Below are 13,265 nucleotides of genomic sequence, written 5' to 3' on the forward strand. Positions count from 1 at the left end.
AGAAATCAGAAGAGTGTTTACCTTTGGACATGGGTAATAACTAGGAAGAAGAAAGAGGAAAATTTCTGAAGTGATAAAGATGATCCATATCTGGATCTGGTGATAATACTGATGTATAATTGGTAAAGATTTGTTAAACTATACCTTTAAGATCTGTGAATTTTACTATATGTAAATTGTGTTCAATAAAAATATACAAAATTTAAAGAGAATGTTTGTAAAGGTTTCAATACAGTGCTTTGCACACAGTATGACCTGAATAAATGTTAGCAATTTGTTGTTTTAAAAACTTGTAGGATGCAGTTGTAGCGGGTGCTTAGAGGGAAATCTATAGCTCTAAATGCACAGACTATAAGAGAAAACAGGTTGAAATTATTATCTTAATTTATATCTCAGGAAGCTAGCTAAAAGAAAAAAAAACCAAGCAAAGTAAATGCAGAGAAAGTAGAACAGAAATAATTAAGAAAGAAGCAGAATCATTGAAATAAGAAGCAGACATAAAATAAAGAAATTAATTGAAGCCAAAAGTTGGTTATTAGAAAAGATTAATAAAATCAATAAACCCCTAACAAGACTGATTAAGGGGACAAAAAGAGAAAACACAAAGTACCTATAACAAGAATTTAAAAGGAACATTACTACAGATCCTACAGACATTTAAAAAAATAATATTATAAACACTTGTATGCCAGTACATTTTAAAATTTAAGTTAGATTGGAAAATTCCTTGAAACTACCTCACAATTAGTTTTGAAAACACAACTGATTAAGAAAAGAAAGAAAAAGTTAAGGTCCTATAATTATTAAGGCAATTTAACATGAAATATAGAATCACTGGGTTGAAGCTGAGGGTCTGGAGGTAGAACTGCTGCCAGTGTGGATCTGTGCAATTGGACAGCCCGCTAGTTTTCAAGACGGACAGTGAGGACCGAGGGGACTGCCCGTCTCTCACTTGGTCCCTGTTCCTGCAGAGCCAGGTTTGCACCTTGGCCAGCACTGGCATGCATTACATAGTAGTGATTGCAGGAGCCGTGACACACCTCCAAGTGGGGTTGAGCTGCAGTGTCAGTGTGGATTACCTGAGAGACCAGTGACCTTCCACAGCGGGCACTCCTGTCACCCCTGCACTTCCGCCACTCCTGTATCTGCCAGTCCTGGGAGGATCTGTGGGTCACGATCCTCTATGGTAGGTGTCACCCAGGCAGGCACTTGAGGACCAATCTCCGGGTGAGTAACAGGACTGTAACTGACAACAGATCCCAGATCAAAGAAACACAAACCATGTGTGAAACAGAATAATTGGTTTCTGACAACGCTGTGTGGGAGAAGATGCTAGACAGAGATTCTCTGCTGAAAACTAGGACTGCTGTCTGAGGTCAGGGGAGTGCTTTTGCCTGCTTCTAGTCACAGGAAGAAGAAGCTCAAAATTATATCAGGTCCCTAAAGAGTAGAGTGGAGTACATTAGTAAAAAATATATGTTAGCTAGCCAATCAAGCCAGAAGAATAAAATTAGAACATAAGCTTCCCAAGGCAAGAGTTTTGTCTGTTTTATTCAATGCTTTATCTCCTGTGTTCTATACAATGTCTGGCACATAGAAGACCCTCAGTGAATACTTACTGAATAAGTGAATGAAAGAGCCAAAGATGAAGGTGGAATTAAACACCAGATTGGAGGATCTAGGCCTGTTTTTGGAAAATGAGAGGAAATCAAGTTTTCACAGGTTACAAGATAAAGGAAAGGATATTGGGCAAAAATCAAATAAAAATACTAATATCAAAACTTTCAGATCATGTTTCCACACTAAAAAAATCCACTAATGGATTATAAGTACAGTCAGAATTTGAATTATTGACAGATATTGAATGATTATCTACCACAACAGGTATAAACATCTAATATGACCCAGCAGCCTACTCTTTTCAATTGAGGAATGATCGTTGCAGGTTTCCTTCATAATAGTAGGGCCTAAAGAAACATTACCAACACACTTAAGGCAGATCTAATAATTCTAAAGTATGTATATGTGCTTCTGGAAAGATAAAACTTTTTTGTAATCAAAAAGACTTACTTATTCTGCAAGTGACAACATTCATGGATTTATTTCAGCCAGGTGCTGTTAGTGGGAAGTAGAAGTGGGAGACAAGTGTGAATAGAATAAGGGGCTGGGGGTCTTGGATCCTCTTCCTGGAGATGGGAAGAGGCCATCCACACAATAGGCTGGATGCTGGAGAATTCAAACAAGAGATCAAGAAAGCCTCACTGCAGTGGTCACTGTACCATACTTCTTTTGCTAAAAGTAAGTCCTATTCTCACATTTCCTGGCATTTTTCATTTGATAATTTGAGTGGCAGATCTCATGTCTACTTTTACTTTTGCAGAAAAAAACCTGAGAACTTTGTTTTCTGCTGGCCTCACTTAAAATGCATTTACCATCTGCAGAGTAACATACTATGAATGATGAGCTACCTGGAAAACTATTTTGGGTTCTGACTTTTTTTCCCGATTTTTCTCTGATTTTTTTTTTTTTTTGGCCTTGTCTGGCTCCAACAGTTCTAGTGGTTGTTTCCTCCCCCACCTACTGCTACCACTTTAATGAGCAAATGGATGTTATTTTGATCTCTTTGTTTTATAACCAACTATAAAATAATTTCCATATTTAATACAGACCTCATAGAGATTTTGTGGGAGTGACACTGGAGAGCTTTTGAGTTTATATTATCCCCATTTTGGAGGAAAGAAAGAAAAAAAAGAACCACAATCAAAACTAGCTCTGCTTGGGCTTCCCTGGGGGCGCAGTGGTTGAGAGTCCGCCTGTCGATGCAGGGGATACGGGTTCGTGCCTCGGTCTGGGAAGATCCCACATGCCGCGGAGCGGCTGGGCCCGTGAGCCATGGCCGCTGAGCCTGCGCGTCCAGAGCCTGTGCTCCGCAAAAGGGAGAGGCCACAACAGTGAGAGGCCCGCGTACCACAAACACACACACAACCCCCCCCCCCAAAAACAGCCCTCTGCCCCTTGCCAGTCACTCTCTCTCAGACACCTGACTGCCTTTCCTCACAGCGTTCTCCCTTACCTGCTATTTTCTGTTCTTTATTCACTTGTTTGTTCTCTGTGTTCCCCACTAGAATGGCAGCTCTGTGAGAGCAGGGATCTTGTCCATTCTGTTTACACTGAATCTCCTGTGGCTAGAACAGTGCCTGGCTCTTAGTCAGTGGCTGTATTAGTTTCCAATGGCTGCCATATCAAAGTACCACAAACTGGGTGGCTTAAAACAACAGAAATTTATTCTTTCACTGCCCTGGAGATTAGCAGTCCGAAATCAAGGTGTTGGCATGACCAAGCTCTCTCCAAAGGCTCTCGGGAAGAATCCTTCCTTGTCTCTTCCTAGCTCTGGTGGTTGCCAGCAATCTTTGGCCCTTGGTTTTGTACTGCATCACTCCAGTTTCTGCTTCTTTCTTCACATGGCCTTCCTCCCTTTGTATATGTCCTCTGTGTCTCTGTTTCCAAATCTCTCTCTTTATCAGGACACCAGTCGTTGGATTTAGGACCCACCCTAAGCCAGAATGATCGCATCTTAACTTGATTACATCTACCAAGACTCTATTTCCAAATAAGACCCCATCCACAGGTACCAGGGGTTAGGACTTCAACATATTTTTTTGGGGGGGGGGACACAATTCAACCCACAATAGCAGCCAGTAAGTATACTGAACAAATGAGCTAGCGTTCTCTGGAAAAGTGGTATAATATGATGAATTCTCAAATGGGTTCAGGCAAAGGGTCTGGAAGGCATCATTTCCCCCAGGCTTTGCTGTGATCAAACAGAACATAACATGTCTTTTGCTGGCTGTAGTAACCAAAGTAGCACGTCCAGGTCAAGGAGAATAATGGCTCCAGTGTTCTAGGCACAGATTTGACCTCAGGTGGGATATCGAGTTTTAGATGCCACATTCTCAATGTTCTTATATATTTAACTTATGAGAGTAACGTAATGATATTATAAATAAATTTAGAAAAGAGAGAAAAGAAAATCAACCATAATCCCACTTCCCTAATGTACCTTAGAGGAAATTTATGTGGGGATCATTCCGGTTAGAGGGAACAGCAAAGTACACAAGCCTTGAGGCATACATGAGCTTGGTGTGTTCGAGGAGCAGAGAAGGCAGTGCAGCTGGGGTAGCCACGTCCCCCCAGGTGTTCCAGGTCTCATTCTGGACATCAGCTCCCAAATCAACAACCTTCCTTGTCCGGTAATCCTCCCCAAATACACTAACCCAGGAGGGGGCTGTGGTGTTAGACCTGGTGTGTGTTAAGAGGGAAGGGGATAATAGATACAGTTGGGTCCTCTCTCCAAGGCATTTGGAATTGGGAAGGATAAGGGTCAAGCAGTCTCTCTGTGAAGCTCTGTGACCCTGGAAGCTGTGAGGAAGGTGCTGTGTTCTCCACTTCAGCCAAAGGCAAAGGAGGCAGGTCAGTGAGGAGAGCAGCAGGGTTGCTGAGCCGAGTCCAGCCAGTTAACTTCCCGGTCCATCCATCATGGGAGTCAGCTGCATTCCTGCCTCAGGTTCCAGGGGCCTTCCCTAGAATCCCTGTCATTCTTTCTCATTCCTTTAGCTCAAGCTGACCTGGGTCAACCACTAGAGGAGTGTTTTGAGAACGGAGTTCTGTGGTCAAATAATTTGGGAAACAGTGGGTTAAATCAAATATAATAGCTTGTTATCTGCAGGACTTCTCAGAGCCTTTAATAGGATTAGGTACATTCAAAAAGGAACTCCCCAAAAAGGAACTCGAGTGAGATGCATTTCCTACATTGACTTCCTAGGTTACTCTGGGAAATGTAGTGTAACAGGATGTTAAGCTGGAAGGTTTCAGCTTCTGTTTTGGCCAGCCCTGGAAGACCAAGAACAACAGAGGAGGGTCCAGCTATTCTGACCACTAGGAACACACGTGTTGCTGAAAAAACTCATCACAGCCAGTAATTTTATCCAGGAAAGAGGAAGGAAAAAGCCAGAAAGACAGACAGACAGAGAGATACCTGAAGGACAGAGGAAAAGAGAATTCAGTTACATTGTGCTTGCTGTCCATTGGGTCTGGTCCTTCAGTAAAACTACTGAAAGAGTGTAGAATAATTCCAAATCATTTGTCAACTCCAAAATCACATTCCAGTAATCGACGTGCCCACTCAGGTGAGCCGCCTAAAATGTATGTTATCCACAAGACCTTCACCTGCTCTGATCATTCAGAAAGGATTAGGTAGGAACCTTGGGTTTCACAACTGGCCGCCAAGCACCCCAGGGCTTGCTTATTATTTCGCTTGTTAGTCACCATCGCTTGCCGTACTGGGCGCCCCCAAATGAGGAGGACTGGCCCGGCCCGGGAAACTCCCGATCTGATTGATGCAAAGAATGATGTTCCAAACTGACACCCAGCACAGAGGGTGGGAGTGCAGGGTAGAGAGTGCTGTGGGGCAGAGGAAGGGCCCTGAGCTCGACCAGGTGGGGCGCGGTGCTAGGTCTACGCTTTATAGGTGCAAGAGGAGGGGCAGCGATACAGGGCTCTGAGGTCCACCCAGGGAGCTCAGACACAGGGCGGGGCCCACCTGGGGCTGGGAGGCCCTCGAATGCCCAGGTAAGAGCCTACTACACTCGCCTGCATATTGCAGACTGGGTGTAGGAAACAGGTTTTAGGTGATGTTTATCCATGACAAGCCATTTGTCCACATGCCTCGGTGAGTCATCAACTGCCTGGGGTAGGACCTGGGTGTGGCAACTGCAACCTCTTCGGACTCCTGCGCGGGACATTGGGTCTGAAGGCTGCGTCAACACAAGGTTTCTTTTTACACCTCCGCGGCGCCCGCTGAGCAGCCTGACCCCGCCCCCTTCCTCCTGGGCCCGCCCCCGGGGGCGGAGACATCCGGAGCTGCGGGCTGGGCGAGGAAGGGAGCGCGACGGCGGCTCAGCGCATTCCCAGTTTAGAGCTCGGGAGTTCTGGGCGCGGAAACTGCGCGGGCGAGTCAGCCAGGGAGTCAGCCAGCCTCCCCCTTGGAGGACAGATGTGACCGGGCGTCGCGGCTCGCGGACCTGACCTCAGGTGAAGCTCTCGGAAAGGGCAGAGAGAGACGAAGAGATGCCAGAGGAGGAGCCCTGCGCCCCCGGCGCCCCTGGTGCCCGGGGGACCGAGCGCGCGCCGGGCCCCGAGCCGCGCCTGTCCAGCCAGCTGCTGCCCGAGCTCTACAACTTCGCGGCGCGCGTGCTGTTCTACCTGACGCCCGTCTATCTCGCCGGCTACCTGGGGATCAGCTTCACCTGGCTGCTGCTCGGCGCCCTAGGGTGGATGTGCTGGCGCAGGAACCGCCTCGGGAAGCTCGGGCGTCTGGCGGCCGCCTTCGAATTCCTAAACAACGAACGCCAGTTCATCAGCCGCGAGCTGCGGGGCCAGCACCTACCCGCCTGGGTGAGCCGGGCCGAGCCGGGCGGGGGTCGGAGGTGGGGCGGATGCCCTTGAAGGTTCGGAAGGAACCTGGGGTCTTCCGGGGAGCTGGGGCGCACAGACCCGAGGGAGGGAGGGAGCCTGGAGACCCGTACACCTGGTCCCCCGCGGATCGCGGCGCAGAGACCCTGGGGGCGGTGGCCGTGTCCCTCGCCGCGGCGCCCCTCGGCTTCATTGCCACTTCTGGTCCGGCTGTGCTGGCAGCGGGAACCTGGGTTTCACCTGAGGGCCCAGAACCTGGGAGAAAAATTACGGGCGGGCCACACCCAGGAGAAAAACAAGGGCGTCTGGGACTCTGCAAAGTTAACTCGTGAGGGAAGCAGAAGACACTTCTTCCACTCGCCTGTTGAGTGAAAGAAGAAACGCAGGGCACAGCACTGACAAATACAGCTGTGACAGAAGCTGCAGACTGGTTGCCTTTGGCAGAGGCCCGGTCAGAGGGAGGGGCTAGAGATGGGAGTGCTGGGATGGGGTTGCCAGGCGGGAGGGGAGAGGCCGGCGGCCGCCGCGCTGGCTCCCGGGCTTCCCTCGCTCCCTCGCCTGGTAGAGATGCTCACACGCACCGAGACACACCACACACACACTCACACTCTACAGGTACAAAACCATCTCCTGGTGTGGAATGGCCTGGACTATTATGGCTTCTCAAAGGCTTCTGGGTCCTGAGAATCACGTGGCCCACTTAATAGAAACAAGTTTTAGGCCTCACCTCACAGCCCCCAGGTGGGACTGGGAAACCTCAGTGAGTCTTATGATCAGGTGAGTTTGGGAAACAGCTGCAAGAGGGGCATTCAGTCTAAGACTTGGTCTGCAGCAAACCCCCTTCTCTGGGTGATGAACTGGTGCTGGTTGTTCCAGAAACATTCAGGCACACAGGGAGAGGTGTCCAGAGGCCACCAGACCCCTCATTTCCCCTGGCTTGAGGCCTGTACTCTAAAATCCAGCCAGGCTCTAGGTTCCTCACACGTGCCCATGACGGTAGCATCTGACGTGGGTTGAGAAGGTATTAGAAAGGCCAGATCTCTTTTCTCTGTTAAAAGAGAAATTAAGCCTTATTGCATTAGTTTTCCAGGGTTGCCATAAAGTACTACGGAGTGGGTGGCTTAAACAACAGACATGTATCGAGATCAAGGCGTCAGCAGGGTTGGTTTCTTCTGAGACCTCTCCTTGGCTTGTAGTTGGCTATCTTCCCCTGTGGCTTCACATGGTCTTCCCTCTGTACTCACCTGTGTCTAAATTTCCTCTTCTTATAAGGTCATCAGTCAGGTTAGATTAGGGTCCACCCTAATGGCCTCATTTTAACTTACTCACCTCTATAAAGACCCTATTTCTAAATACAGTCATATTCTAAGGGACTAGGGGTTAGGACTTCAACACATAAATTTGGGGAAACACAATTTAGCCCATAATACTAACATATGGATTGAGAGTAAAGCTTTGCAAATAGGTTTACGTATATATTGGGTAGCAGCCATGGAGACAGTGTTTGGGGCCTGTCTCGCCCAGACCTTGGTTTTCTTGCATGAGAGAGATTGATGGCTTGTGATCGTGGAAAATGTGGACCCAGAGAGCAGGCTTGGACCTGTTCACACTCCTTGTTCACTGTTGAGGGAGCCCAGGCTGCCTGTCATACCTCTGTTGTGACCCCCATGGGCCCGTGAAACCTCACCAAGTGACATTCCTTTCTTTCTGCCCCTCCCAGTGTTAGGGAGGCCTCCAGACACTTAGCTGTATGCAAAGGCCACGTTTCTGAAATTGGGGTAAGAATCAGATCCTGTAGGGGCCTTGACACCCCCAATCCCCCAACACCCCCCGCCCACAAATGCCATAGAAACCGTTCTGGCTCCTCTTGGGGGAGGGGTCCCCGGAACTACGTGGACGTAGCCAACAGGGAGCTCAGCCTGATGGATGAGACGAGCACAGGACAGTACCTCCTGGTTCTCACCCCATAAACCACACGCCAGGCCTGACCCAGCTGGGTGCAGGGACACACCGAGGAAGGCGATGGTGTCTCACCTCCCAAGAGGGCAGCCTGGGGCGGGAGGCAGATGCGTAACAGGTAGTCGCCATAGAGGTCTCAGGGAAGCTGGAAGCTGGAGTCTGAACAGGGTCCAGTCCAGGGTCAGAGGCCTGGGGGGAAGGGCACCCTACCTGGTTTCCACATCAGATTGTCCCCAGACCACGGCCTCCTGCCTCCTCCCTCCTTGGCAGGGTCCTGGGAAGGGCCTGGCCTCCGCCTATGTTCTCCAGACCCTCTGGCAGGCTTGGCTGGCCAGTTTGCAGGGCCAGGGCCTGGATAACCTTTTGGATTGAGGCACTGGTACCGCAAAGGGCAGTCCAAGCAGAAGGGGGCTTGCGAGCACAGCAAGGAGGCGCCGTGTGGCTGGTATCCAAGGGCTACTGTGTGGTGTGGCCTGGCTGGCGTGTGCGGTGTAGGCTGAGGGACAGGGGCCAAATTGAGGCTGGTCTGATGGAGGTTGGGGCTGATCCTGAAGGCTGAAAGGAGTCTGGGCAAGGTTTTGGAAAGGCCCTGGAACAAGCAGCATGCAGGGAGGAGTGAAGCTGGAGGAAAGAGACCAGTTGAGAAAGTGATTTGAGCCAAGGTGGCCATAGTGGAGACTAAGAGCTGAGGGTGAGAGCTGTGCGGAGGGGGGACTCCAGGTGCTTGGCGGCCTCTAGAGTGCAGTGAGGGAGGGATCAGGGTCTTCTGCTTTCTGATTTGGGGAGCTGGGTGCCCATCACTGGGACTGGGAATCCAAAATGTGAAGCAGGTCTGGGGAAGTTGGTTGTCTGTGTGAACCCCTGAGAAGAGCACGCACATAGACGTAAATGTGGGCTTTTGGACCCGCCTCGTGAGGGTTTCCAAGCCCAAGGATGATGTGGAAAATCTGGAACCTACTTGGTTGAATATCCTTCTTCTGGCTTCTCCCTGCCTCCTGAGGACACACAGTGTTTATGAAGACAGACAGACGTGGCTCCCGTGTGTTAGGGACAGAGAGACCCTTGTCCACAGTTTCAGAGCACGGTGTCTCTATCTTACACGTGGACCTTTCAACACACCTTCTTCCTGTCTTGAGAACTGGTGTTCTTGCATGAATGGGGATTGATGGCTTCTGACCTCCTTTGAGAAGTATTTTTACTAATTAACAGATGGCAAACCAGTAGTCGGGGGGTTGAAGAAAAGGTCTTGAGGGCCTTGCAGCCATGCAAGTCATCACCCAGCAGCCAGTGAGTGAGGGTGGATCCCAGCCTCCCCTGCTGCCTGCCCGGCTGTGTGTGCACCTTGCTCTGATTTGCACCAAGACCCTGTGAGGGGACGGAGGCCAAGGCCAGGCTGAGCCAGAGCCCAGAGGCCATCGCTGCCCCCTGCCAGGCCACGGCGGCCCGCTCTCAACGGAGCCGTCCAGCCCAGCCCCATGAGACTCCTTCTCAACACTTCGCTCCAAGCTGCTGCCGCCGGCTGATCTGAGAAGTTGCTTTTCCTCACTGGGTCTCATTGTCCCCACCTGTAAAAACCTGTTAGAGGAGGTTGTTTCTGGTCCAACTTCAGAGAGACCTGCTCCTCCTCGAGTTCGCTTCCATGGAACATACAGCTCAAGGAAAGGGTTCTCCTGCTTTAGAAGGGGTCATGAGTGAAAATGCCGGGGAGCCTCTTGGCTTGTGGACGTGGCCCGGCCACATGGAGAGAAGGCAGTTCGTCTTCTGAACAGGGGAGCGGCTGCTGCCTGCTGTTTACATGCGAATGTTCCTCCCACTCAGTTTTTAGATATATTTTTCAAGAAATAAGGAGCCTCAGGCTTCCCTGGTGGCGCAGTGGTTGAGATTCCGCCTGCCGATGCAGGGGACACAGGTTCGTGCCCCGGTCCGGGAAGATCCCACATGCCGCGGAGCAGCTGGGCCCGTGAGCCATGGCCGCTGAGCCTGCGCGTCCGGAGCCTGTGCTCCACAGCGGGAGAGGCTACAACAGTGAGAGGCCCGCGCACCGCAAAAAAAAAAAAAAAAAAAAGAAATAAGGAGCCTCTTCAATCAGCCCACCTTGCCAGAGCTGGGGGCTGTGGACAGCACAGTGACAAAACTGGAGCCCTTGATCCCACAGAGCTGGTGACACCCCAGCTCCACCACTCACCTAGCTGTCGGCCTCGAAGGCTCAGTTTCTACACGCGTTTGTGATGAGTTGAGTCTGAAAAGCTGCTTGTTCGAAGCCTGGCACGAGTACGTGCTCAGGGGGGCTGTCACTGTATCCTCCTCAATTTCCCAGGCCTCCTAACTCCCTTTTTCTAATATGAAACTCATTACCAAGTGGCCCAGCCGTCCAGGGATGGACGGCTGCCGGGGTTGGCGCCCGTCGGAGACCCCAGCCTGGCCCTCAGCCCTTCCTGGGGTTCCGTTCATGGGATTCCAGCTCTAGTGCTCCAGAAACTTCCCGTCTGGTCTTCAGAGTCAGTCCTTCATGCTCTGGGCTCTTCAGGATGCTTCCTGGGGTAACTTTTGCTGCTTGATGCCTCCCCGCCCCCGAGGCCTGGGCCCTGGCTGGAGCTCCGAAGGCTGCCTCCCGGGTCTGGGCACGATCTCCCCTTCCCCGCCCCATGTTTATGGGTTGCTCGTCGAGCCCGAGACACAGGCAGAGCTGGCCCCTCTGTGGGAAAGTCCCCAGTGACCTTGGGGGAGCCACTGGGAGGTGTGAGCTGCGCCCCGATGACCCGTGAAGGCCGCCACCCGGCTACACAGAGGAGCAGGGGGCTGGGGCCCTCCCTTCTGCCTGCTCCCCCCACCCTGCCGTGCAGAGTTACTTCTCCTGGCGGAGTCCCAAGGATTTTTAAATCTCAGGAAACCTAGAGCTCATAGCCCAGAAGTGTCCCCATGTGCTGGAGGAAAGGGCTTCCCCACTCCCCCTCCTCTATGGCAAATAGTGAACAGACAGTTAAGATGTTTTCTGCCCCAGTGGGAACTATTAAAGGGACAAAACCCCGTTCTCTTTACACACCCTGTCACTTCAAGTCAAGGGGATGAGACTTGAGTCCCTCGGGCCACACTGGGAGCCAGGGCTCAGCTCCAGTGTACCCTCTTTCTGTAGGATGCCAGGTGGGACTGAGAAGTCCCATCCCAGTGTGCCCGGGGTCACTAGTCCTTGAAATGCTCACAGTGAAAAGCCAAGGAACTCCTCCAGGACATGGGGTGTTTCAAGACCCCAGATTCACCCACTCCATTCTTTTGCCCATACTGTGTTTACTTTTTAAAGTAACTGGTTAAAAATCTCACTTTTCTGGTTATAAAAGTGCAAATATTCCCATGTTAGAAAATTTGGAAATGGTCTACAAGTAAATATTAGAGTAAGCATTTACATTCCTGCCACCCGGAGATACACCCTATGTTTGGGTGCACTTCCTTTGTATAAAAGGTCTATGAAAAGTTTTTTGAAAACTTGTACCTTTGAAAATTTTTTTTTTATATCCTTAACATTGTCTTACAAACATTCTTCAAAAACATTCTTAAGGATTATGATATCCTTAATACAAATAGACCAGAAGTTGCCTGACCATTTCTCTAACATCACTATTTTGGTTATGTCCCAGTTTGCCCTGTTTCTGTGGCAGGCCGAGGTGGGTGGTGTTTCCTCATCTGTCTGGAATTTCTCCCTTGATCTGTCAGTCTGACTCCCTTGACTCCTCCTTCAAGTCCAAGCTCAGGCACCGGCACTGGGACCCTTCTCTCACACCCACTCCACTTCCCATGTTGATTTGCACTTACCTATTTTTATGTCCAACTTTTCCTCCAGATCGAATGTTCTTTTCAGGTGTGTTTCTTGTTCCTGTCTGTACACTCAGCTCCTTGCTCAGTGCCCGGTTCACATAGGCATTCAATAAAAATCTGTGGGGCTTCCCTGGTGGCACAGGGAAGTTAAGAATCTGCCTGCCAATATGGGGGATATGGGTTCAAGCCCTGGTCCGGGAAGATCCCACATGCCGCGGAGCAACTAAGCCCATGCGCCACAACTACTGAGCCTGCGCTCTAGAGCCCACGAGCCACAACTACTGAGCCCACATGCCGCATCTACTGAAGCCCGTGTGCCTAGAGCCCATGCTCCACAACAAGGGAAGCCACCGCAATGAGAAGCTCATGCACCGCAACGTAGAGTAGCCCCTGCTCGCCTCAACTAGAGAAAGTCTGCGCGCAGCAACGAATACCCAACACAGCCAAAAATAATAAATACAAATAAAATAAATTTATTAAAAAAAATCTGTGGCATAAATGCCACAGTGAATGTCTGCAATGTAAATCTCAGTCCCTGTTTCTCCAGTTCTTTACACAGATTACACATAAACCGACCTGTCAAAACTTAAGGACTTTAAAGATCCTCATTCCCATCTCACCTTGGCCTTATCAGGATGGAGGAGGAGGAGGAAGCAGATGATGATGTTTTGCCTTTTACTAGTTTTATAAGTAAGAGGATAAATTTTTTATTTTTTATTTATTTATTTATTTATTTTTTTCCGGTACACGGGCCTCTCACTGTTGTGGCCTCTCCCGTTGTGGAGCACAGGCTCCGGACGTGCAGGCTCAGTGGCCATGGTTCACGGGCCCAGCCGCTCCGCGGCATGTGGGATCTTCCCGGACCGGGGCACGAACCCGTGTCCCCTGCATCGGTAGGCGGACTCTCAACCACTGCGCCACCAGGGAAGCCCAGAGGATAAATTTTTTACCCTCCAGGCTGTACCAGACCTAACTGGATCCCTGAACTCTCTGCCGACTTAGGATTACACTCAGGTCTCCTCGAA

General features: G+C 50.2%; 1 protein-coding gene across 3 annotated transcripts in view; it reads left to right on the top strand.

Annotated features, from left to right (window-relative positions):
* Positions 1-5,940: 5,940 nt before the first annotated feature.
* Positions 5,941-13,265, top strand: part of ESYT3 (extended synaptotagmin 3) — a 57,292-nt gene continuing 49,967 nt past the window's right edge. For all 3 annotated transcript variants that reach the window (XM_082625126.1, XM_082625125.1, XM_082625127.1), the window contains exon 1: positions 5,941-6,453. In XM_082625126.1, coding sequence (XP_082481252.1) covers positions 6,127-6,453 — 327 coding nt within the window. In that variant the 5' untranslated portion in view covers positions 5,941-6,126. The remainder of the gene's footprint in view (positions 6,454-13,265) is intronic.

The sequence above is a fragment of the Mesoplodon mirus genome (assembly GCF_964341445.2).
Source record: "Mesoplodon mirus genome assembly, chromosome: 6".
NCBI classification, from domain to species: domain Eukaryota; kingdom Metazoa; phylum Chordata; class Mammalia; order Artiodactyla; family Ziphiidae; genus Mesoplodon; species Mesoplodon mirus.